Genomic DNA, 27,331 nt, shown 5'->3' on the forward strand with positions numbered 1-27,331 from the left:
CTTGGAGAGTGAGTATATTCCTCCAACAAAATGCTTTAAATCTAAGAATTTGTCACTATTATTTAGAAGACAGGGTTAAGTAAATTCCATTTTATAAATGAAATTGAGGCATATAAGTTATTTATCAAGAAACTAAAGTCACAGAAATTCTTGTACAATGCTGCTTATGAAATTATCACAAAAAATAAAAACATAGTAACTAACATGTGAGAATGGTTGCTCTTCACAGGTCAGTAATAACAATGACAATTTACATATTATAACTGTTCATATTTTATAAAATACTTATAAGGCACATGAGTCAACTTTAAGAATCATGTCTTTCATCTTTGTATTCTAACATAGTACCTGTTAAATAGTATTTTTGACCTATGTTGAATAAATGAATATATGCAAATATATATAAATGTGAATAATTACACAAATAACACACTTCTGAGTTCATAGATACCAGAATTAAGTGAATACACAACACTTCAACAGAATACTTAATATCCAGTATATCAAAAAGGTTCAGTAAACAAATGGAAGTGAAGTTTAATAGGGAATCAGTACTGTGGGCACCTATCCATGAGCAGACCTATGTGATTCATTTTTTCATATTCTCTGTTGGTACATAACCACAAGTACATAGAATACATTTGGCAAATACTTGTCAAATCAATATTTTCACCTCTAAATATATCTCTTAGATCCAACTTCTCCTCTCTATTGGTCTGAACTACAATAATTTTCAATGCACCTCCATTTTCTCCCTTTTTCAAAGAAGCACTGGTTGCCATACTAGTTTGGCATAAGCTATTTTGACAATGTGATTTTTATTTTTATTTTCAGATTTCCTAAATGGCTCCCTAATATCCATGACCTTTCATTTAAAAAAAATGCACAGGGATTGCATAGTACAGAAGCCTGGCACCAGCATTCAGCAGATACCACTACATTGCTGAAAATTAATGAAGTTGAACTAGCAAAATTAGTTATCCATATGTGTTAAAATAAAAAAGAATCTCTATGCAAAAAATCAATGTGTTATGTATTAAAAGACTTATATGTGAAAGAAAACATAGATAATTTTAAAACAACCTCTGCTCAGCTCTTCAGTTTCCCAGCTGTTGTTTACTGCTGGGTTTCTTAGGGCCCCACCCTACACAAGAATATTTTAGCAATCTGATGATGACTTGTGAGGAATTTGTATCCAGATTTTTGGGTTCCTTCTCTGCAGTTTCCTCTGCTTCAGAATTTTTGCCCTTCAAGTTGCAGTTACTAGTATCTTCAAACTCTACCTTGATTTCCAATCTAGAAAATGCCTTGCAGGAAAAAGCTGGGATGAATTTGGTACTCATGTACTATGCTTCCCTTTTCTGAAGAGTTAAAGTTTCTAAGATTATGCCTATGCTGATTGTTCTCAATGTGTTTAAACAGTGTGGGTATTTTGCTCAGTTCTTATATGTTTCTGGAAAGTATGTTAGTCCAAAATAAGCAGTCATGGCAGAACTAAAGACTAGTGATGAAAGTCTCTTGTTGGTTTCTAATTTTTCTGTTGGTTTCTTTAAACATTCCATCAGTGGTTCTTTTATATTGTGACTTTAATGATGTCAATATTTGATTTTTTTTCACAGACTAAATCTGTTGTTTCTGCTCACTCTCATTCATGGTAGGTTACTTCCTTATGTGTTTGGTGATCTTTCATTGTGAGATCACATTTGTTTTAACATGAGCGATTTCTGGAAACTTAAGGTAAAGTTGTTTACTCTAAAGAGAAGTTGTGTTTGTGTCTGCTCAGAAACAGACCTGGGACATATCATCTCTGGCTATTCTTTGAAACTCATTTATTTCTATATCATTCACTGTCTTATTACTGCCTGTTCTATACTATTTCTGATTTCTTGTATAGGACAAAACCAAAAAGAACCCCAGGTTTGATCAGGCAGAGCAGAGCATTAAAAAGGTATTATCATCCTTGTTTTGGAAATTCTACTTAGCATTAGTACAGACATATTACTTCTTTTGGCAAGTATGGAAAAACAAAGAGCAACAGAGAAAGGGGGAAATGTATAATTATCTGTTACTTATGAAAATAAGTCTTAACATACAAATTACAATTCTGTTTATCCTTTGACACTAATAAAACCCTATAATTTAAAAAAAGCAAAAAGCAAAAGAAAACAACGTACTACATTTTATAAAGAGATTTACAGTTAACATGTCTGGTTGTACACACTTCTTCTGTCAACTATTTTGGTCATATTAATCCTATTAAGATGTCATGGTGTTGGATCATCAACCTAAATTCTCATTTTGTCCCAACATAATCTACTTGATGTTCAGTTCTTCCAACTTACATTTTTTGAAGTTGAATTTTACACATGTATGAATCGTAATGAAGAATCTAAAAGGTATCACATTTTTAAATTAGGGCTGTTCCTAATCTGAGCTGTTTATTTTTTTATGATAACAAGTTAAATGGAGTTACCTTCCCTGAGGGAATAATTTTACCAGTTGACAAGCCTAGGTGAAAGGTTATAAATACTTCAGCAGTAGTTACACTGAGATAAAAAATGAGGGCCATTAAAAAAATTACTATAATGAAAAGCAAATTCAGGAGAAATAACTTTGGTAAAAACCTGACAGACCTAACTGATAAGAGCACATACCAGCATATTCAGTAGTATATCTTAATGTCAGCCTCTTTTTTATGCATTCAACTAATGAAAAGGTATTTTTCTAACCCCTCAATTACTCAGTTCTATCTGGTCACATTTTTTTTTGAAGGGAAATAACTAATAGTTTCTGCAGGATACAGCTCATTTTATTGATTTTTATTCCTAAAACATAGACATCTAAAATAACAAAAAGAAAAATACCATGCAGTGAAAATATCTCACTGACCAAAATTTTAAGGAAAGAAAAGTTAGTTTTTAGGTAAGTTTTTTAATTAAATTTAGAAACTTCCCATTTTCTCTTTTTGATGTGTTTAACCTTTTTAAATCTGAGCTTTTGACAATGCCTATAAAACCTTGAAATTATTAACACTGACAATATGATTTTTGATTTTTTTAAAGTTGAAAATACACACAGTAAATAAATTTATTTATGCCCCCAATGTCAATCTCAAGAGAAGTTGCAACTTTTAATTGTAAAAGTAATACTCAAGAAAATAAATTTAAACATGGAAAAGTACAAATATTCATGTGTATTTCTTCTAATATTCAAACCCAACCACTATCAACATTTTGTGTATTTATTTTTAGTCTTTCTTTTTTCCCTATACATGCATTTGTAATGTACTTAACTCACATAAATTTTACTTGTTTCCTCTTTTCCCTGACTCAACATGAGATCACAGAACAAATTCCATTGTTTGGGAAACCTGGATGAGAGAATGCTATCACTGATAGATAACTGTGCTTTATTCTTCACAGTTTAAAGACTGTAGAAAACATGAAGCCTGAGTCAGGTATTTGTGGTTTCTTATCTGTCCACTGCATAGTTCCACTAATCAATTAACAAATACCACACAAAATGTTTAATTTTCAAGGTAATTTTACTTCTCACCTTTTGAGCTGCAAGATGGAGGGCTGTTCTTTGGCTATGATCAGTTTTATTGACATTTGCTCCTGCCTTCAGGAGAGCATCTGCACAGTCCAGTCTGTCCGCCAATACACAATACATAAGTGGTGTTCTCCCAAATTGGTCTTCTTTGTCTTTAAGAGCAGAATTTCCTGTGAGTACAAGAAACAGATAGTGATATTTAATAATGGTTATCACTATTATAAGGAGTTACACTGTGTTTATTACACTGTTTATTAAGTGTATATTACTTCATTTTTACTTATACTATGAGGTAGATATTAGCATTCCTGTATAGTAGGAAACTGAGGTTCAGAGAAGTTAAATAACCTGTCTACATTCATATTCAAAGTAGATGGTAGAACTAGAATTCAAACTGATTGATGACTCTAAAGGACATATTCCTACTCTAAGGTTGAATAAACATTTTGAGATATGGAGTTACTAATGTTCCTCCCTCACTCCTTTCTTTGGTTAACAAATAGTGCCAATCATATAGTAGGCACTGTTTATACTTTTATAAGTGACACAAAAATGAATCATGGTTTCACATTCTATCCAAAATGGACAAGTACACAATATCCTCATCTTCCTGCTAATTACAACTAAAAACTCTGGGCAAAATAAGTAAAAAGAGGACAAGAGAAGGCAGACTGAATAGAGACTTTGGAACGTGACAATCTGGTGGCAAGGAGTCTCAAGTTTTTTTCTTCTGTATGTATCCAGTTATCCCGGGTGCTTGAGTAGCCTAAAATCTGGAAAAACCTACTGGCTCCGATACAGTATTCCCCAAGAGATTCCTGCTCTCTCCAGTAAAAAAGATGCAGGAAACAGGTAACCCTGCAGATTTTGACTATGCCTGCTCTACTCAAAGCACATACTAAAAAAGAAACCACACTTCTGAGCGGGCACTGCAAAGACTACTAGGAGGAGCCCTGTCAACCACAGCTTCCTAAATTAAGGAAATGATAGCAATGAGGTAATGTATTACTTTCTCAACCAGAGAACAGGGGAGGGTTCTGGAGAGTAGGAAGCTAGAGAAAGTTTTTTAAATTGATGCATAGGTTCATAGATGCTTCTGAGCAAAATGTGTGTGAAACTGATCAGAATCAAAACAGCAGAAGCTCTGATAATTAAACTATAGGTAGAAAACTTTCCAGGTCCTAAATTGGCCTAGGCAGCACAGAAATAGGGCAGACCAGAAAAATTCTACAAGAATTCTGAAATATAAATCAATATTTGAACCACAGTCCACAAAACTGAAATAGAATATTTACTCCAAACTGAAACAGACTGTCAATCTACTAAAATAGGATATTTAAATAGAATCTAGCCTTATAATATCTAAAATATCCAAATGACATATAATAACAAGTATTAACAAGGATATGGAGAAATTAAAATTCCCATACAGTGCCAGAAGGAATATAAAATGGTAGAGTAACTTTGGAAAATAATCTGGCAGTTCCTCAAAACATTAAACACAGAGTAACCACTTGACCCAGCAATTCCTTTTCTAAGTATATATTCAAAAGAACTGAAAACATATCCACACAAAAACTACTACACAATGTCTAAAGCAGTATTGTTCATAATGGCCAAAAGATGGGAACAATGCAATTGTCCATAAATTGTTGATCAACTGATGAGTGGATAAACAAAATGTTGTATATCACACATCAAACCATTACTCAATACAAGGAATGAGGTCTAATACAAGGTACAACATGGGTGAATCTTAAAAGCATTATGTTAAATGAAAGAAGTTGGTCAAAACACCATATGCTGTAAGATTTATATGAAATGTCTGTCACAGGCAAATCTATGGAAACAGAAATTGTATTAGTGGTTGCCTAGAACTGGGGGCAGGAGTTGGATTTCCAGGATCCCAGATAAAAGGTATAGATTTCTTTTGGGTGGGTAATGATATTGTTCTAAAATTAATTGTAGTGGTATTTGCACAACTCTGTGGATATATATAAAACCACTAAATTGTACACTTTAAATTGGTGAATTGTATGGCATGTGAATTATATCTCAAAGCTGTTAGAAAAAGCCCCACTATATTTAAATAAAACAGAATACTAAAAAGGTTTAATAAATGGAAGAGAAGACAGGAAAAGAAAAACAGAAATTAAAATCAGAAGAAACACACATTTAACACAAACTAGAAATCTTAAATTCTAACATTCATTATTAGATTAAATGAAAAAGACTGAGATGGACAAAAATAAGAGGAGCCAACTATATGCTATTTATAAGAAACTCACTTGAAATATAATGACATAGGTGGCTGAAAGTAAAAAAAATGAGCAAAGATAAAACATGTAAACATTAATCAAAAGAAAGCTGAAGTGAAATAATATCTAATACAGTAGACATCAGAGCAAAGACATTTATGAGAGACCAATAAAAACACAATAGTAAAAAGGTCAATTCACTGAGAATATATAACAACACAAAAAGTATATGTACCAAATAATAGACCTTTAAAATATATGCAGCAAAAACTGCTAGAATTAAAAGAAACATTTGAAAATTTCAAAAATTATAGTTGGTCACTTGGACTTCCTTTTTCAATAATTGCTACAACCTCTAAAATGAAAGTCAGCAAGAATACATTAAAATTAACAACACTATAAAGAAGTAAGATCTAACACATTTGTTGAACACTTTGTCTAATGATAGCCAGATACAGTCTTTTAAAACATCCAGAGACTATTCACCAAAATAGACAAATTTGCTGAATCATAAAACCAACGTTAAAGGATTTAAAGAAAGGAAGTCATACCAAGTATATTCTCCGGTGATAATGTAATTAATTGGAAATTGCAAAATGCTTGGAATGATAATTGGAAATCGCCAAATGCTTGGAATTAAACAACACACTTTAAGATAATCCATGGACTAAAAAGAAAATATTGAGGGATATTTAATTGAAGGAATGAAAATAAAAATACTGTTGTAAGATTCTTTCCTTATACATGAGGGAGGCTTACAGAAACACACAGCATTGAATGCTTGCATTAAAATACAAGGATAAGTTCAAATCAATGATATAAATGCTTATACCTTGATACTCTAAGAAAGGAGAGCGAATTTAACCCAAAAGAAGCAGAAGGAAGAGTATAATAAAAATAATAACAGAGATCAATGAAGTTTAAAATCAGAAAAATAACAGAGAAAAATCAATGAAGCTAAAAGTTCTTGGAAAAAATGATAAATCTGTAATAGGATTAATCATTAAAAATAGCAGACACAAATTCCAATATCAGGAATGAAGAGGGGTCATCTTTCAGAGCTTGCATACATTAGAATGGAAACAAGGAAATATCTGAACAATTTTATCCCATAAATTTCCAGTTTAAGTGAAATGAATAAGTTCCATAGAAGGCATAATTTATCAAAGCCCACTTAAGATACAGATACCCTCAATAGCATTTATGGTAGGTAAAACTATAAAGTGGCATCCAAGATACCCACTTCCTAGTATATATGTTCTGTGTGTGATCCCCTCCTCTTGAGTGTGGACAGGGCCTTTAAAGTATGATCAGATGTCATTCCCATGATTAGGTTCTGTTTTGTGCAAATTTGAAGAGATTTTTCAGATGCAATTAAGGGCCTTAAATATGCAACTTATTAGCTTGGATGTGTATGTATGTATATATGTATTTATGAATCTATTCACTTACTTATTTCAATGCTAGGGATTGAACCCAAGGCCTCATTCATGCTAGGTAAGCACTCTATCACTGAATTACATCCTTGATCCCATGTATTGCTTTTTGCTTTGTGTGTGTGTGTGTGTGTGTGTGTGTGTGTGTTGCTAGGAATTAATCCAGGGCATTGTGCATGCTACACAAGTGTTCTACCACTGAGCCATAACCCCAACCCCCTAATGTTGTTTTTTAAAAGAAAGTTCAGGTCAGAGATGGAGGAAGTTAGACTTCAATCAGTAAGCCGACACTCTCCTTCTGGCTTTAGAGAAGCAAGTTTCCATAAATCTTAAAGCTAAAAGAAGGTGAATTCTGTACTTGGAATAGAATTTTGATGTTTCAGATGATACCCCAACCTGGCTAACACTTTGACTTCTGCCTCATGAAAACTTGAGCAAAAATGCCTGCTAAACCATATCGAGATATTTGAACCACAGAAACTGTGAGGTAACAAATGCTCACTGTTTTAAATTTAGTTTGTATTCATTTGTGATACAGCAATATGAAACTAATATAGTATGACATATATTAAAGAAATTAAATTTAAAATAAACTCTACACTTGAAGTACTACTAAGAATAAAGTATTCAAAAATTCCCAGACATGCCAGGAGTGGAGGTACATGTCTAAAATCCAGTGATTCAGGAGACCAGGGCAGGAGGATCACAGGTTTGAGGCCAGCCTTGACAACTTATTGAGACAGCGTCTCAAAATTAAAACAAACAAACAAACAAATAAAAATGTTTGGGGGATGTAGCTCAGTGGCAAAGTACCCCTGGTTTCAATCCCCAGTACCAAAAAAATAAAAAATTTTCCAGGAGCAATTTTTTTTTTAAATTCATTTTTATTGTAAACAAATGGGATACATGTTGTTTCTCTGTTTGTACATGGAGTAAAGGCATACCATTTGTGTAATCGTATATTTACTTAGGGTAATGGTGTTTGATTCATTCTGTTATTTTTCCCCTCTCCCCCTCCCCTCCCATCCCTTCCACCCCTCTTTTCCCTCTATACAGTCCTTCCTTCCTCCATTCTTGCTCCCTCCCACCCCCGTTATGTGTCATCATCCACTTATTAGCGAGATCATTCATCCTTTGGTTTTTTGAGATTGGTTTATCTCACTTAGCATGATGTTCTCCAATTTCATCCATTTGCCTGCAAATGCCATAATTTTATTATTATTTATGGCTGAGTAATATTCCATTGTATAAATATACCACAGTTTCTTTATCCATTCATCAATTGAAGGACATCTAGGTTGGTTCCACAATCTGACTATTGTGAATTGAGCAGCTATGAACATTGATGTGACTGTATCTCTGTAGTATGCTGATTTTAAGTCCTTTGGGTGCAGGCCAAGGAGTGGGATAGCTGGGTCAAATGGTGGTTCCATTCCAAGCTTTCTGAGGAATCTCCATACTGCTTTCCAGAGTGGCTGCACTGATTTGCAACCCCACCAGCAATGTATGAGTGTACCTTTTCCCCCACATCCTCGCCAACACCCATTGTTGCTTGTGTTCTTGATAATCGCCATTCTAATTGGGGTGAGATAGAATCTTAGGGTAGTTTTGATTTGCATTTTTCTTACTACTAGAGAAGTTGAACATTTTTTCATATATCTGTTGATTGCTTGTAGATCTTCTTCTGTGAAGTGTCTGTTCATTTCCTTAGCCCATTTGTTGATTGGATTATTTGTATTCTTGGTGAAGAGTTTTTTGAGTTCTTTATATATTCTGGAGATTAGTGCTCTATCTGAAGTATGAGTGGCAAAGATTTTCTCCCACTCTGTATGCTCTCTGTTCACATTGCCAGGAGCAATTTTTATAGAAATGGACACGTGGTTTTAAAATCGGTCCAGAAAAGCAAAAGAAGTAGAAAGATAAAAATATTTGGAAAAGAAGAGAAAAGTTGGAGGATTCACACTGTATGATTTTAAGGGATACTGTAAAGGTATAGTCATGAAGACAGTGCAGTAGTAGTAAAGGAGTAGACACATAGATCAATATAATAGATTTGAGAGTACAGAAACAGACCCACATATATATAATCAATTATTTTTGACAGAGTTGCAGAGGCAAACAGCTTTTTTAAACAAATTAAACTGGAAAAATCTGACATTCACATGCAAAAAAACAAAATCAAATCAACTTTGTACCTGTCCTACTCAACTTGGGCTGTTATAACAAAGTACTATAGATGGGGTCGTTTAAAAACAACAGAAATTTATTGTACATAGTTGAAGCTGAAAATCTGAGATTGGGGTGCCAGCACAGTCAGGTTCTGGTGAGGGCCCTCTTCTGGGTTGCAGACTCACTATTTCCTGTTGCATCTTTACACCATGGGAAAACAGAGTTTCTGGGGTTCCTTTTATAAGGGCCCTAATATTGTTCATGAAAGCTCCACCTTCAGCACCTAAATTTCCTCTCAAAAGTTCAACCTCCTAAGAGCATCACACTGGGGTTTAGAATTTCAACAAATGAATTTTGGAGGGATGTAAGTAAACATTCAGTCTGTAACTGCAGTTTACAAAAACTATGTTGAAATTAATCACAAATTTAAATGTAAAACCTACAATGATGTAAAACTTTTAGAAGAAAAACCAAGGTGAAAATCTTTGTGATCTTGGGTTAGGCAAAGATTTCTTAGACATGATACCGAAGAAAGATCCACAAATAAATTAATACATTGGATTTCATCCTAATTAAAACACTTTTATATTTGAAAAACATTATTAGAAAATAAAAAGACAAGCCACAAACTTGGAGAAAATATTTGCAAAACACTTATCTGATAATGCCTTCCTTCCAGAGTAAAGATTTCCTACAACTGAATAATAAAAAGGCAGATAATGAAATTAAAATATGGGCAAAAGGCTTGAGTAGACATTTCACCAAATAAGCATATGAAAAGGCACACAACATCATGAATACACAGGGAAATGTAAATTCAATCCACAATGTGATACCATTACACATCTATTACAAAGGTTTGAATGAAAACAAACCAGAAGCAAACTTGACAATATCAAATGCTGATGACAATATAGAAGTACTACAACTCTCAGACATTGCTGGTAGGAACATAAAATGGTATAGCTACTATGGAAAACTGTCAGTGTTTTATTAACTCAATTATATACTTACCGCATAGCCTAATAATCTCTTGCCTAAGTATTTACTCAGAGAAACAAAAACATGAAAGCCTATGTTCACATGAAAAGCTGGAAGTAGGTATTTACGGTAGTTTCATTCTTAGTTGCTAGAAACTGGAAACATCCCTATTGTTCTTCAACTGGAAAATTAGAAAACAAACTATAGTACATCCATACAATCGAATAATGCTCAACAATAAAAGGACTCTCCAAACATTGAAAATCTCAAACATCTTATGCCAAGTTAAAGAAATCAGTCTCAACAGATACACATTGTATGATTCATTTACACAGCATTCTGGAAAAGTGAAACTGTAGTGGGGAGACTAGTTTGTCAAAATTAAATAACTGTATACCAAAACAGGGGGAAATTTACTGCATTACATCTCAATAAACTTTACTTAAAAAAAAAAAAACAACAAAAGATGCCAAACTTCTTCCATGTACTTTATTTCTTTCTATATATTTTATTGGTTCTTTTTAGTTATACATAACATTAGGCTTCATTTTGATATAATTATAACAGCATGAAATATAACTTGCTCTAAATCAGTCCCCAATACTTCCTCTTTCCCTTCCCTCCTCCCTCTTGTTCCCTTCCCTCTACTGTGTTTATCTTTCTGTTACAGGTTTTTTTTAAAGTAGTGCCTTGTGGATATACATATGGTAAGATTCACTGTAGTATATTCATATATACATAGGAAAGTTAGGTCATAATCATTCCACTGTTCTTCCCTCCTCTCTCCCTCAATTCCTTTCCTCTACTCCACTGATCTTTCTTCTGACTCCAGGCACATCAAGTGAAAAAAATTGTTTTGCTATCTGATAATGATCAGGTACTAGTATATATACTAGCCCAAAGCAACTACATACATGTATTGAGCATGTGGGAAGCCAGTTATTTCCAAGGTGACCTGGACTCTGTCAATGAGGAAAGCAAACCAACCAAATTAAATGTTTTCTTTGAGGAAAAAGCAGTGTAAGATAAAGAGAAATGTATTGCACTTCTGCTTGGGTATTTCTGTGCCTGAGGAAATTATTGTTTTAATTTTTAAAGATACTTCAATACACAGTTGAAGTAATCTTGGATGTACTGGGACCCAGAAAGACTTAATAGTTTCTTAGATAACTTACTTTGCTAATATGTTTCCATGTATATTGTTAATAAAACAACAAAGGTCATTGCTCTTGAAACTGGAAGAGCCTTACAAATATATTCAGGTTGTGTATAACTTTGGCAGGAGGCAAGGTTTCAGAACCTTGGTTGTGAAGATGGAAACAAGTTTTGCATTTAATTCAACATTTCTAAAATAGAAATCTCTGCACATAAGGTTTCTAAGTGGTACAACACTGATGGGTATTCTCTGACAGGCCTCCCATATCTAGTCTAGAAGGTTCCAAAGAGCCTATCACTGCATTTATAGATAAGATCTCATTTAAACCCAAATTCACTAGCCTAAAATGTGGTATAGGTATAGCATCTTCCTTTATTGGTTTGAGTCTTTCTGTAGTCAAAGTGATATTTATAAAGAAGAAACTAAAATAAGGTCCAATCTCTGGGTGACTTTCATGATAAGTAAAGGGCAATTCTACCAATGTCTTATTTGTTAGTGTTAAGCAAAGATAGTAGTTCCAGGTATTAGCAAGATGACAGTAATTAATTTTACAAGTCCCCTTATGGTGGAATTCCTCCTTTTAATCTTTAGTAAAAGAGAGGATTTAGGAATTATAATCACAAGAATAAATGCAAAGAAATGGTGGCAATCATCACATCTGGGATAATCCTAATTGCTTACGTTCCTCAGGGTCAAAGTGAAGTCAGCATCATGGTACTAATAGGTAGGTCTACCTCTTAGGACAGAGAACTTGAGGGCATTTGCTGCTTCTTTCCAAATCTGCTGTAAGATTCAGGGAAATTTCAAGTCTTCTTTCCAATTCCTGACAGACTTTGTTTTTGTGTTACTGATATTTATATTTCCCAAAGAGAATATCTAATTGGGTCATGTCACCACTATCCAAGATGTTGTGCCTGTAAGGCAAATTTTGTCTATTTGAGTATATATTCCTTATTCATTATTAGAAAAAGCAACAATCAGTCTCACTTGGGTCCTGTCTTGGGTAGCTTGCGGGTGAGGAGGGGGAAGAGATGATGGCTTCTCAGCTAGTTTCTGAGTAATGTGGGTATCATCAGATTCTGGGGTTCCGGGCCAAAAGAAAGCAACATCAAGGTCTATGCACTTATCAACCTACCCTAATCTTCTTCCTTATTTTATTCAATTATAACACTCAGCTAAAACCTATCAAGTCTATATCATAACTTATTTTGAAGATCAAATAAAATGATTTATTGCTTGGATATATGTAGGAACTGCAACTTGTTATTACAAATGTAGAACTTATGATAAAAATTTATGTTCACTAGATGGAAGTGCATTTAAAAATTTGCATTTTAGCAGGGCACAGTGGTGCACACCTGTAATTCCTGTGGCTTGGGAGGCTGAGGCAGGAGGAATGCAAGTTCAAAGCTAGCCTCAGCAACTTAGTGAGACCCTTTCTCAAAATAAAAAATAAATTAAAAAAGGAGCTGGGAATATTGCTGAGTGGTTAAGCACCCCTGGGTTCAATCCTTGGTTTAAAAAAAGTGCTTTATTGACAGGAATAGTTAATATAGAAAGAAGGTGGTGAGTGTGCTGTGTGGTTTTATTTATTCTGGCAACTGTGGAGACGGTCTCTAATTCATGACCAATGGGTGCTTGTGTAACTGGGGCTGGCATTCTGTATGAGCTCTTTCTGAACACAGCTCAGAAAGCTGAGCTGGAACCATGATGGAAAGTCACTGCCTGACAGCATACATTCTAAGGCTAGCTGAAGCAGAAGAGTTTGAATACTTAATGGGCTGGTATGGGCAGAAACCAGCACTCCAGCTCTACTAGTTAAAGGAAATGACAGTCACTAGAAGTGGCAGTTGTGTCAATCTACAGAATAACTATATTACCACATTGCTCAACATAAATAAATAGGGCATTCTCTACTGATGTTCTGTTTACTTGTTCTAAAATGACATATGATACCAAAGATGTAGTTATTTCAACTGCCTTCACCCACTTCTTATCTCACATTTTTCATATTGTCGCAATGTTGGGAAAGCATTTGTTGTCATTTTAAAAATATATGCTTATTGTTAAGGAGAGATAGATAACATGGGAACAATGGAAAGAACATAGAATTTATCATCAAATAAATTGGTTTGAGACCCAACTCTGCCTATTAGCTGCACAATTAAAATGTTTTTAAACTTTGGGTCTCAGTGTCCTGACATACAAAATGATAATAATAAGAACAACAACATGGGACATACTGAATTTTGAGGGTACTTGATATTTTACAAAATATGTTTACTTATTTTCTCATTATAATTGTTGCAAGTGTTTTAGAATATAATTTACATTCATGGCTATTTCAAAATTATATTTGTTAGGTCTACCATTAGATCTTGCTATTTAATGTGTTGCTAAAAGTTATGGTAGATACTTTGCTACACCACAATTTTAAAACATTGACAATTGTATTTTAATATAATTGATTTTATACATTATATTAAAACTTTATTTTATAACTAGTTTTTACCATTTAAGATAATAATTTTTTTTATCTGATAAAGGGTCTATCAGCTTCACCACATTGCCAAAATAGCCCACCGTACAAGAAAAAAAAAAAAAACTTTAGAAAAATCCAATTTAGATTCAGTTCATCAGTCAAGGTTCAGGCCTAATAGTTCTTTCTTTCTTACTTTCTTTTTATTCATAGATATGAAAGTATATATGTGTGCATAAAATGTCTATGCATATATTAGAGTTCCACAGGTTAGTATTTAAAAGCACTGGCTCTAAAATGAAACTTCCAGGTTTTAATCTTAGTGCTGCTATTTATGAGACAAATTAGTTAACCTCTCTTGTACTCTCATCTATATAAAGAAGGTTTTCTCATCTACATAAAGAAGGTAATAAGAGTACCCCACATACTTTGTTTCACTAGTAAATGAATTAATGATCTGCAGAACACTTAATTCAGTGACTGGTATGTAAACTAAAAATGAATGTTGGCTAATTTTGTTACTATTATTAGCATCAATGCACATAGTGTAGTAGAGTATCCCTCAGTATACCTGGGGGACCCCCCACAGATACCAAAATCTATAGTTGCTCAAGTTCCTTGTATAAAATGGCATAGTATTTGCATATAACTTTCATAATCCTCCCTTATACCTTAAATCATCTCTAGATTATTTGTAATACATCCTGCAAGGTAAATACTATGTAAATAATTGTTATATTGTATTATTTAGGGAAGTCAATATACTTCCAGCACAGAACAATTTTTTAAAACATTTTCAATCTTAAAAATTGAATTTGAATCTTGAATTTGTGATTGAATTTGCAGAAAGAGAGAGCTGACTATACTTTTATAAATGCATATGTATACAATCAAGCATTTAAAACATTTAATGGTCATAACATTTAAGGTAAGAGTTGAAATAAAGAAAGAAGTAACCTGAAAGAGTGCCTCTACTTTGCCACTTATGAGGCTCCTTGTCACATCTAACTACTATGTTGGGAAATGTTAAAAATAAGGAGAGGAAATGACTCAGAGAGATTATGCTTGCCCACAACATTGGACAATGCAAGAAAAGTGGCAGTAGAATCAGAATGATGCTGCTTAGTCATTTTAACACTGCCAACAAAGTCAACACTGTTACCAGTAATGATCATGTTAATCATTATTCACTGTGCATATTTATAAATTATTTCATTTGGTTTACACAGGAAAAACAATACGAATCTTTGCAGCATTTAGCATTTTTACTTTTCTCATTTCTGAAAACTACTGAAGACTTGATTATTTTACCATGAGTCCGTCCTCATATTACAGTAAAAGTAATAGGGTATTACTTACTATCTACTGAGTCGGGTGCCATGGTGGATGCTTTATAGCCATTATCTCATTTAATGCTCACACAAATGAAGTAAATATAATTTAAAGCTTAAATGAGGAAACTGATGCTCAAAAAATATTGAGTGGCTTAGCCAAGGTAATACAACTAATAAATGACAGAGCTGGAATCCAAAATCCAGGTTTATCCAACTCTAAAACTATACCCTTTCTACTACACTACATAGTACAGTATTAGACTGAATCTACTGAATTTTACTATCTGTTTTATCTCTGATATCCATTTAAATTATTTGCATTTGATGTTAAGAGAAAAAGCTACATATCTATGATAATCATAGTATATCAAGATTTTACTGTGTATATTTATATTTAGAACTAAACTCTAATACATCTGAATCTAGGAAGTAGTGGGTTATGTTAAAATATTAAGCCATTGTTTTAGGTTAAGCACTAAGAACTGCAACTGAAATAATGTCTCATTCAGGGAAGGCCTCTTCAGTCCTTCTCCAGGACAATGGGCAGCACAGAAAGTGTTCGATTTAATTAGTTGTGTATGTAGAAGAGACAGTCATCTGTTTCCATGGAGTCAAACACATCACTGACATACTTCTCCATGGAAACAGAGAAGGGAAAACAGAAAATGCTAAAGTGAATGAATTCACTGAGCATTTGGTGAACAAAGATTCAAGAAAACAAAAATTCATCTGTAGTACTATATGTCTAGTTTAGAAAAGAGAAACAGCACATCTTTAGAGCTCATCCAACACGTACTACAAAAGGATGTTTAAAATATATTGAAATTTTAGTTACCATTTTAGTGCAAATACAAAAGTGCTGGGAAATGCCACAGAGCAAAGTGTGACTGTCTGTACACAGAAGACATAATGGCACAGTCCTTAAAAAATGAGCAGTGTTTTCTCAGTTAGTAATGAATTAGGAGTGCCTTAGACAAGATGACAGCAAACATAGGCAATCAATCTATTGATGAATTTATTAACTCTATACTGGCTTCAGATCATAATTGCATTTTGGTTTTTAAGGATTTTCTCTTTGGGGGTTATGAAATTATAGGAAGGTTTCAAGTTTTACAGTGAAACATTAATATATATGACTGAGCTGGTTAAAGTGTTTTAAATTTGTAACATACTGCACATTTTGTTTTCTTTGAAGGTTGTATTTTTCATGAAAATAATAAAGAATTCACTCTATATGGCTCGTATTCTTGAGGCATTCTCATTAAAAAAATTTCCCCCATGGAATTTAGTGCCAACCTGACTGAATTCAATTTCATTCAACTCAATGCTCTTTCATTCCTGGCCCTCAAGATAATTATAGACAACCAGGGAGGAAAGATACTTAAAGAATGATTATACTATTTATTCAATCTTCAACAAATATATTTCATGTGCTTTTGATATGTCAAGTACTTTGCTGTGTTTTGTGAAAAAAGCAGTGGATTAAGCAGATTCAGGGTACTCTCATGGAGGATACTAGCTTGTAAAAGAAAAAGACATTAAAATAGCCACACACGTAAATGTACAGTTATGTAATCTGAGACAAGTTCTGTGAAGGAAAACTATAGAGTATCAAGAGAGAACATAATGAACAGATTTACCTGAGATTGGAGCAGATCTCTTTGAAGAAATGACCATAGAGTGGAGTTACCCTGCAGGGTGACTAAGAGTCAGACAGAGGACGGAGAGAATATTCTGTCCAGTTAAAGTTATAAGATGGCAGGTTTGAGAAACTGAAAGAAAGCAAGATTTCCACAGAAGAGAGTGTGACAAGTGAGGTTGGAGAGGGAAAGAGGTACATGCAGCCTTTTAAATTTCATTAAAAGCATAATTGGAAGCAACTGAAGAATTTTGAGCACAAAAATGATAGAGCTATAAAAACATTTTTTTTCAGCTCAAGTAGAAATGGAACATTTAGAGAAAATAATTTAAAAAAGGCAAAACTATATTCTAGCATTTAAGGGTGTATACTTATAAATGATAAAACAATAATATGATGATTACTATTAAAGTCAAGATAGAGGATAGGGCTACAGCTCAGTGGCAGAACACATGCTTAACATATACAAGACCCAGGAGTTTGATCACCAGCAAAAGAAAGAGAGAGGGGAGGGAGGAGAGAGTGAGGGGAAAGGAGAAAAAAGTAATCGAGGTAGTAAATTACTCTAGAGGGGAGGAAAGAATGCATTAGGGACTTTTGCAGGTACTGACAATGGAGATTCCTTGACACAGGCGGTGGTTACAGGGTTGTTTGCTTTATATTCATGTGTTAAATTGTATACATAAGTTGTATATACTTGTCTATGTGTATACATACAAAATAGGATTGTATGTTTTGTTTTCTTTTAATAAAAGAGTAGATTGAGGTGAAGAAGTGGAGACACTGGGTTCAGATGGCCTAAAAAACTTGGCTTTGGCAACAGATAATGATAATTGCCCTCCATCCATTCTCTCATTCTTCTTTTTAGGAACTGTGCACCCTCATTTATGGCTGAGTATGACAGCATTGAGGGAAAGACATTTTTGAGTTTCTTCTGTCCTAGGTGTGGCTGTGTCTAATTCTAGTCCACCCTCTTAATGACAAACTGCTTTCCCTATGCTCTGTCTTTCTTTCTTCCTGCTATCTGGGTTTTAACTATAAAGAGAATATTTGCCTTGAACCCAGATATGGAAGTCACATAGATGTTGAGAATGGCAGAGCCATGCCCAGCAGCATTCCTGGTTGATTCTGTGAAGCAGTGACATCTACCTATCCTAGACTGCCCATGTACTTTTGAACAATTATGAGACTGAAATATACTACATTTCTGATTTCTTTTATTTAATTATTATATATATATTTTTAGTTGTCAATGAATCTTTATTTTATTTATTTACAAGTAGTGCTGGGAACTGAACCCAGGGCCTCACAGATTCCAGGCAAGTGCTCTACCACTGAGCCACAACCCCAGCCCTGCTTCTGACTTCTTTAAGTCACTATTAAGGCAGTTTAGTTGTGTACTAACAACAGTTGGGAAGGAAAGTTGAAAGAGATGGCAATATATAGAGGGTGATAAAGAAATAAGAGAGAGATTATTAAACAGAGGATACAATACAGTATGCTTAAAATGTTGATGTGAAGAATTTAGAAGAATGGGGAAAAAAGCAGAAGATACAGTAATTGGTAATACATATGTAACATCCCTTGGTTCAGTGGTTCTGCAGGCTGTAAAAGCTCTGTAGTTACATTTTTGTATCTAATTGCTTGGTTGACAACATGTTAAATATATTTAATTTTTCTAGCATTTAGCCTAAATTACAAAAAGGGCTTATAGAATTCATATGTAGCCTAGTTTCCCTATCTACAGCCTGTCTTTGCTGTGAAGACTGACTCCCTCTGTGGTTAGATTAATTTTTAATACTCAGTCTTTCACTTGAGGCTTTGTACTCTCAACCCCCAAATTGGATCTTAAGCAAAAAAAAAGTCATCTGGAGTAGAAATATGACATAGCAACTAAACTTTGTACATATCTATAGTTAACCTAATCTGGGTTTTATAAATATCAGATTCCTTCCCAATATTTAATCAGGTGACTTGATAAGAAATGCAGCTTTTGCACTTGGGGATTGGGAGACTGGCCTCACTTGCCCTCATTATTACATGGCTCTGGAACATCTGCCAAATTCGGTTAGTTTTCTGCAGTTCCACTCTTTTTCTGTGGTCTTAAACCTAAAGCCAGGTGAGACTGCTACACTCATAGGAAGTAGGAGGGGTAAAAGTCTTGTGACCATATTTAGCCTGCTACCTCCTAATGAAATCTCCAAGGATCTCTTTTCTCCATAATACAAGGGCTAGAAGTAAAAACAAACAAACAAACAAACAAAAAACCCAAAAAAACTAGTGTTCTTATTAGTAGATAACTGGAAGTAAAGTGTTTTGGTTGAATGGTGGAACATTCAAATGAATGATTTGCAGGTTGTGGAAGATGTTAAGTTTAGAGAGGAGCTGTGAATGTAGGCAGCTGAGGTATAGCAGGGATGATGTCTCTATAGAGGAACAAGAAATCTTCATAGAGCATGAGGTAAATAGTTTTGTCTTTAAAGGCCATTAATAGTTTTCTTAGTAGAAAAGAAGGTACGTTGGTAGCAGAAATAAAAAAAGAGGACGGGGGTAGACAGTGTAGAGAAAAGGCAAAATTAATGGCACATTGGGAAGTGGAAGTAACTGCTAGATTTGCCAGAAGTTACTTCCCATACATACGTATAAACTCCTGAAGAAACTGGAAATGTATGATGAAAACAAATTCTGAAGGAACAAGTATGGAAATTCAAGTAGTTTGGACTTGATTTTGCATACCAAGTTGTCAATCATGATGTTACCAGACTGATATGTACAAAGATTTTCAAAAATCTATTTTATCTACTCTCCTTAGAACTTGTAAATTTGTGATTTTCTTTTTTTTAATTTTAGTATTTTCTTTTTTTTACTGTAAACAAATGGGATACATGTTGTTTCTGTTTGTACATGGAGTAAAGGCATACCATTTGTGTAATCATAAATTTACAGAGTAATGGTGCTTGATTCATTGTTATTTTTCCCTTCCCCCCACCCCTCCCACCCCTCTTTTCCCTCTATACAGTCCTTCCTTCCTCCATTCTTGCCCCCCTCCAACCCCCATTATGTGTCATCATCCACTTATTAGTGATATCATTTGTCCTTTGGTTTTTTGAGATTGGCTTATCTCACTTAGCATGATATTCTCCAATTTCATCCATTTGTCTGCAAATCCCATAATTTTATTATTATTTATGGCTGAGTAATATTCCATTGTATAAATATACCACAGTTTCTTTATCCATTCATCAATTGAAGGGCATCTAGGTTGGTTCCACAATCTGACTATTGTGAATTGAGCAGCTATGAACATTGATGTGGCTGTATCTCTGTAGTATGCTGATTTTAAGTCCTTTGGATACAGGCCAAGGAGTGGGATAGCTGGGTCAAATGGTGGTTCCATTCCAAGCTTTCTGAGGAATCTCCATACTGCTTTCCAGATTGGCTGCACTGATTTGCAACCCCACAGGCAATGTATGAGTGTACCTTTTCCCCCACATCCTCGCCAACACCCATTGTTGCTTGTGTTCTTGATAATCGCCATTCTAATTGGGGTGAGATAGAATCTTAGGGTAGTTTTGATTTGCATTTCTCTTACTACTAGAGATGTTGAACATTTTTTCATATATCTGTTGATTGCTTGTAGATCTTCTTCTGTGAAGTGTCTGTTCATTTCCTTAGCCCATTTGTTGACTGGATTATTTGTATTCTTGGTGTAGAGTTTTTTGAGTTCTTTATAGATTCTGGAAATCAGTGCTCAATCTGAAGTATGAGTGGCAAAGATTTTCTCCCACTCTGTAGGCTCTCTCTTCACATTGCTGATAGTTTCCTTTGCTGAGAGAAAGCTTTTTAAATTGAATCTATCCCAGTTGTTGATTCTTGCTTTTATTTCTTGTGCTATGGGAGTCCTGTTAAGGAAGTCTGATCCTAGGCCAACAAGTTGAAGATTAGGACCTACTTTTTCTTCTATAAGATGAAGGGTCTCTGGTCTGATTTCGAGGTCCTTGATCCATTTTGAGTTGAGTTTTGTGCAGGGTGAGAGATAGGGGTTTAGTTTCATTCTGTTGCATATAGATTTCCAGTTTTCCCAGCACCATTTGTTGAAGAGGCTATCTTTTCTCCATTGCATATTTTTGGCACCTTTGTCTAGTATGAAAAAATTGTATTTATTTGGGTTTGTGTCCATGTCCTCTATTCTGTACCATTGATCCACCTGTGTATTTTGGTGCCAATACCATGCCGTTTTTGTTACTATTGCTTTGTAGTATAGTTGAAGTTCTGGTATTGCGATATCCCCTGCTTCATTCTTCCTGCTAAGGATTGCTTTAGCTATTCTGGTTTCTTATTCTTCCAGGTGAATTTCATGATTGCTTGCTCTATTTCTGTAAGGCATGTCATTGGGATTTTAATTGGAATTGCATTGACTCTGTATAGCACTTTTGGTAGTATGGCCATTTTGACAATATTAATTCTGCCTATCCAAGAACATGGGAGATCTTTCCATCTTCTAAGTTTTTTAAAAATTTCTTTCTTTAGTGTTCTGTAGTTCTCATTGTAGAGGTCTTTCACCTCTTTGGTTAGATTGATTCCCAAGTATTTTATTTTTTTCAAGGGTATTGTGAATGGGGTAGTTTTCCTAACTTCTCTTTCTGAGGATTCATCACTTATGTATAAAAATGCATTAGATTTATGAGCATTGATCTTGTAACCTGCTACTTTACTGAATTCACTTCTGAGTTCTAAAAGTTTTCTGGTGGAATTTCCCAGTTCCTCTAAATATATAATCATGTCATCAGCAAATAGGGATAGTTTGAGTTCTTCTTTTCCAATTCGTATCCCTTTAATTTCTTTTGTCTTATGAATTACCTAAACTGAACCAGGAGACATACACAACTTAAATAGATCAATTTCAAGTAATGAAATAGAAGAAGTCATCAAAAGCCTACCAACAAAGAAAAGTCTGGGACCAGATGGGTTCTCAGTCAAGTTCCACAAAACCTTTAAAGAAGAGCTCATTCCAATACTCCCCAAAGTATTCCATGAAATAGAAGAGGAGGGAACCCTCCCAAACTCATTCTATGAAGCCAATATCACCCTGATACCTAAACCAGAGACACATCAAGGAAAGAAAATTTCAGACCAATATCCTTCATGAACATTGACGCAAAAATTCTCAACAAAATTTTAGCAAATCGCATACAAAAATATATTAAAAAGATAGTACACTACGATCAAGTGGGTTTTAACCAGGGATGCAAGGTTGGTTCAACATCCGGAAATCAATAAATGTCATTCACCATATCAACAGACTTAAAGTCAAGAATCACATGATTATTTCAATAGATGCAGAAAAAGCATTTGATAAAATACAGCATCCCTTCATGCTCAAAACCTAGAAAAAATAGGGATAGTGGGAACATTCCTTAACATTGTAAAGGTCATCTATGCTAAGCCCATGGCTAATATCATTCTAAATGGTGAAAAACTGAAAGCATTCCCCCTAAAAACTGGAACAAGGCAGGGATGCCTTCTTTCACCACTTCTATTCAACATTGTCCTTGAAACTCTAGCCAGAGCAATTAGACAGACAAAAGAAATTAAATTTTTGATTTTCATAATTCTGGAAAATTCTTAGCCACTCTGTCTTTAAATACTACCTCTCCCCTTTTCATTTTGTTCCCTCCTTCTAGAAATTCTTCACTTCTATCTATCTATCCATATAGATGAGAGGGATCCCACTGAATCAATTTTAAATAATTAAAGTTTACTTACAAACATTAGCACTTTGTCAAGTCAGAATTAACTTTGTGTATATTGTATATTGAATGTTAAAAGATCATTGTCCACTGTCTCATTCTAAATGTTATTATAAAGATGAATTAATCCCCTTTCTAATAACATGTAGATTGTCTGGATTCTAATAACATCTAGATACTATTATTTTTTTAAAGTGTCTAGATTCTCTGCCAAATACACAGAAATTTCTCAAATATTTTTCACTTCAATCCTAATCCATATTTTTAAGTTTCAGGACTTAATTTCTTTCTTATCCAAGTCTTGGAATAAAACCTGAACACTAATATATTTCCACTGCAAATTAAAGCTAAGATTAGCCAACTCCCTTAGGACAAAAAATTGTTTTTACAGTTTCTAGATTTAAAGGGATTGCTTACCTATGATGAGTCTCTGAAGAGCACCCTTATCTCCATTCACTGCAGCAGCATGAACTTGTGATGCTGATGAGGAACCAGTAAAAAGCAAGTTCTCTGATCTGTTCATAGTCTTCTCAACACCTGGAGCAACCTAAAACAATGATTCAAACAATGAACTCATGCAGGAAATTTTCCTTTTTCTTTTTTTTTCTTTTTTTGGCTGGGGGATATTGGGGATTGGAGCCAAGAAAGTTTAACTACTGAGCCACATCCCCAGTCCTTTTTACAATTTTTTATTTTGAGACAGGATCTTACTAGGTTACTTATTCTTGCTAAGTTACTGAGGCTGACTTCAAAACTGTGATCCTCCTGCCTTACTCTCCAGAGCTGCTAGGATTACAGGTGTGTTCCACTGTGCCTGGTTTTCTTTTTTCTTTTTTTCTTTTTCTTTTTGATAAAGTAGTAAGGATTTTTATTGTCCAAACAAAAGATCATAAGACACAAATAAAGTAGTTGTTCTGACAATTTTAGACATCAGGGCTTCTCTATGAGGTAATCAGCTCTTTACCTAAAAAAGAATCCTATCCAAAACAAAATCAATAAGTATCTGACACAGTGTTCAAAACAAATGTATACAATGAGGAGAAATAAAAAATCAGTTTTTAAGACGTGTTACATAATGGCATGAGGCTCATTTTGATGAAAAATGCTTTCATTATTTCGAATTCTTCCACCTCCTTTCCAAAACAGTTTCAAGCTGACCTGAACAAAGAAATTGAAATAAGGTGACACTAATTTCACATGAACTTCAAGTGTATAACCTAACTGTACTCATCATCTTCTTACTCTAAAAAAGTTTAGCATTCTGGAGCTAGGGGTATACCTCAATGGTAAAACAACTGCCTGGCATATGGCATGTGCAAAGCCCTGGGTTCAATCCTCATCAACACACACACACATACACACATGCATACACCCCCCCCAAAAAAAACCCAAAAAACAACTTAACATCCATTTATCATTATCAAATCAATATACTTAGTTTTCTCCCTTTAGGATGTTTCCAACCAAACTGATGTTAAATTAGGTTGAACAAAGAGCAAGGAGACTCCAGTTTCACCCTAGAAAAGGGGTCCATGCCAAATCTGGCTGTTACCTGTACCCAGTCCTCAAATTGGTCTTAGTTCCCCCTAACTAACAAGGCTGGAGCACAGCACCAGCAGAGTTAAGGCCAGTGTCACCCAAACTTGTCACTGGACACTTCTACACCATAATGTGCCAATGCTCATGCAGATGATGGTAAAAAGAAGACTAGGTTTTGGAATAGCATAAACATTATTTACCTAGAAAGCATGATCAAAATCCTGGTCTGGGGTAAATGATACAAAAAAAGGTAATGAAGATCCCCACACATTACTTCTGAGATTTTTTTAGTCTGACTCTATTTTTTTAAATTTTTTGTTTTTAATTGTTGATGGACGCAATAACTTTATTTATTTATGTGGTGCTGAGGATTGAACCCAGTGCCTCATGCAAGCACTCTACTAGTGAGCTATAACACCAGCCTTATTCTGACTTTAAAATAGCTCAAAATTGTTTCTTCCATATGAGGACAAGCTGTGTACTGATGTTTCTAAGAACTAATTATGTCTCCACCTCTAGACTGTTTAACATTTTTTTTTTTTAATATCAGATCCAAGGTAAAAGGGCAGTAACAGACAAGAAGCCCTCCATCCAGAAACCCTGGGATAGAAAGCACTCTAGAAACCAGTGGGTGTGAGCACATTCAAGTCACACAGTTTGAGACTATGGGTCCTTGGCAGTTGTTTCTCCCCTGCCACCACTGGGACATCCATTTTGGGCAGCTTGAAGGTTGCTGGATATTCAGCTATTGGGGTGGCCTGGACATGGATCAGTTCCATGGGAGAGGACTTCTTGGCTTCTTTGTAGGCCTGGATGGCAAAACCTCCAGAATCATATTTCTGAAGTGATCTTAGTTCAAAATGGTTCCACTTATCTGATGAGTTCCTGTCCTCACCCCAACTTTAAGGATCCATGGTGTTAGGATTTGGATCAGGTAAGGCTGTAGAAGAACCAGAAGTAAACCAGCCCCTGGGCCTCTGTGTACGGGAAGAGTGAGAGGTGCTACTTGGGGCAGATTGGGCTGATGCACGTTGCTTCTCTTCTTTTGTTATTTCTCCACTCTGCAGCTTTAGTTTGTGGACTGCTTCTGCCACTCGGAGGCACTTGGTCTCCTTGGTGGTAAGGCCCTCGTGGGGTACATAGCTAGCATCTCTTAGTCTTCCCTGTTGCTCAAAATGCTGAACGCTCTCCTGGGTCTGTTTTGCGATCAGAGAATTCATGATAACATGAATAGCTTTAGCCTTCACACTAGGACCTTGTCCACACTGTCAGTGACCCTTGACAGGGACATGGCAGGGGTGGGGAGTACACTGGCCTTTCTTTCCTCCTCCTTAATAAGGTGCTGATACTTGCGCTCTGAAATCACTAGCTTCCAGGGGATGCTGCCCATGTCTGATGAAAGAGTAGTGAGTGCAGGTTCTCAGGGCATCATCACAGTTGAGCATCATCAAACCCAGCGGCACATCCCCATGGGTAGGGACATCTTGCCTAGAGGTTCACTAGGTTCAAAAGCTAAGAACACAGATACCAGGCACTTTGGTTGTCTTGACCATGAAAAGACTGGGATCCAGATGCTTTTTTTTAATGTATAATTCAGGGCTGAGTCCCTGCCACCATAGTGAAATGATGTCATGACTATGCTGACAGATAGGTGTTAATAAGGAACATTGTCCAGGTGCTGCAAATTAGCAAAGCTGCCCAGGAAGAGTCCATCAGGAAGGTCTGTTATGCTGCCTCCAAGTTGCCTGCAGCTCACACTCTGGCACTGAAGAGGATCCAAGGACCCCCATCTCCCAAGAGGATGTGTGCAGCACAGACCTAAGCAGCAACACTGACTGCCCCTACCACTGGCTAGAGAGCACAAGCTTGCAGGAAACTTTTCTGAAACTTGTCTCATCAGTATCAAGTGGGTATGTTATGATTCACTAGAAATATTCAACTAAGATTTTTTAAAATCTACAGTCTTAGTCCTAGAATTGTTATAATATTATAAATTAGGAGACCTCTACACAAATGTAAAATGAGAGGATTGGGTACTTCTAAGACCCCTTTCAGAGACAATCTTAGAAAAAACAAAAACAAAATATCCAATAAGTAACATTAAGTACTGGACTCAAAAGTCACAGTGAAAAAAAGAAGTCACAGTGACTTCCAAGTTAATACAGGAAATGATTCCACATAATATTAAACATTACAATTTATATAGGGAATCAAGGTGATGATCAAGCCAGGAAATGGGTATGATATAAACTCAGTTGTCAAGTTAGAATTAACTAGATTTAAGCACTAAATTAAAAGGTACCTAGTTCTTTCCTCATACCCACAAAAGGTGAAAATTTTCTTTGTTCTCTTTGATCCATGAGGACCTTAAGATCTTACTCAGAATATCTTATTTTAGGATTAACATATTTCATTAATGAAAATTGTTCTGGCTGGTAGTCTCTTGTGGTTTTTTAGAAACTTGTAGAAATGTATTAGCTAAGTAGGAAAATAGTGAATTCCTTTTAAGAGTATTTAAGTAAAGGCTGGACTATGTCAGAAATGTAGCAAGAATTCAAGTATCTGAGAAAGATGTAGAGAGAGAAGTAGGTGTATCAATTATCTTAAAAATCCTTCCTAAATCTAAGATGCTCTATCAAAGTTCCAAAGTTGAATGTATACACAGATCAGGGAGAAAACAAGTGTAAACAATCTAGGAGTCATGGGGTTCAGGCAGAATACATACTTTTGTAAAGCAAGAAGCTATTAATCAGGTCCAGTTAATTGTTGCCAGAAAGATAGGCAAGTCATCTTCACCATAAAACGTATCATTCCAATCTCTATGCTTCCTGGGGACCTGGGGGGTTTTCTCCACAAACTCTGGGTTTGCTCCACAACTGATGAACTAATACTTGTCATTGACAAGGATTGTTCAATCAAATTCTCCCTTAGAAAGACAATATTTTTAAAATTATGGTATAGGTTAGCTCTTCAAGATTTTTTGTTGCTAGCAATTTGAGTTAGCATGATGGCACAAAACATGGAGGAAGAGAGTACTA

General features: G+C 35.0%; 1 protein-coding gene and 1 pseudogene across 3 annotated transcripts in view; both read right to left on the reverse strand.

Moving 5' to 3' along the window:
• Positions 1-27,331, reverse strand: part of Invs (inversin) — a 147,318-nt gene that overhangs the window by 118,334 nt on the left and 1,653 nt on the right. For all 3 annotated transcript variants that reach the window (XR_007104882.1, XM_047523947.1, XM_047523946.1), the window contains exons 2-3: positions 23,172-23,301; positions 3,556-3,722 (exon numbers count right to left, since the gene is read on the reverse strand). Coding sequence is in view for 2 of the 3 variants with exons in the window: in XM_047523947.1 (XP_047379903.1) it covers positions 3,556-3,722; positions 23,172-23,277 (273 nt within the window). In the remaining variant the exon portion in view is untranslated. The remainder of the gene's footprint in view (positions 1-3,555; positions 3,723-23,171; positions 23,302-27,331) is intronic.
• LOC124964071 (putative monooxygenase p33MONOX) lies at positions 24,911-25,926 on the reverse strand (annotated as a pseudogene).

This window comes from Sciurus carolinensis, chromosome 14 (assembly GCF_902686445.1).
Source record: "Sciurus carolinensis chromosome 14, mSciCar1.2, whole genome shotgun sequence".
Classification (NCBI taxonomy): Eukaryota; Metazoa; Chordata; class Mammalia; order Rodentia; family Sciuridae; genus Sciurus; species Sciurus carolinensis.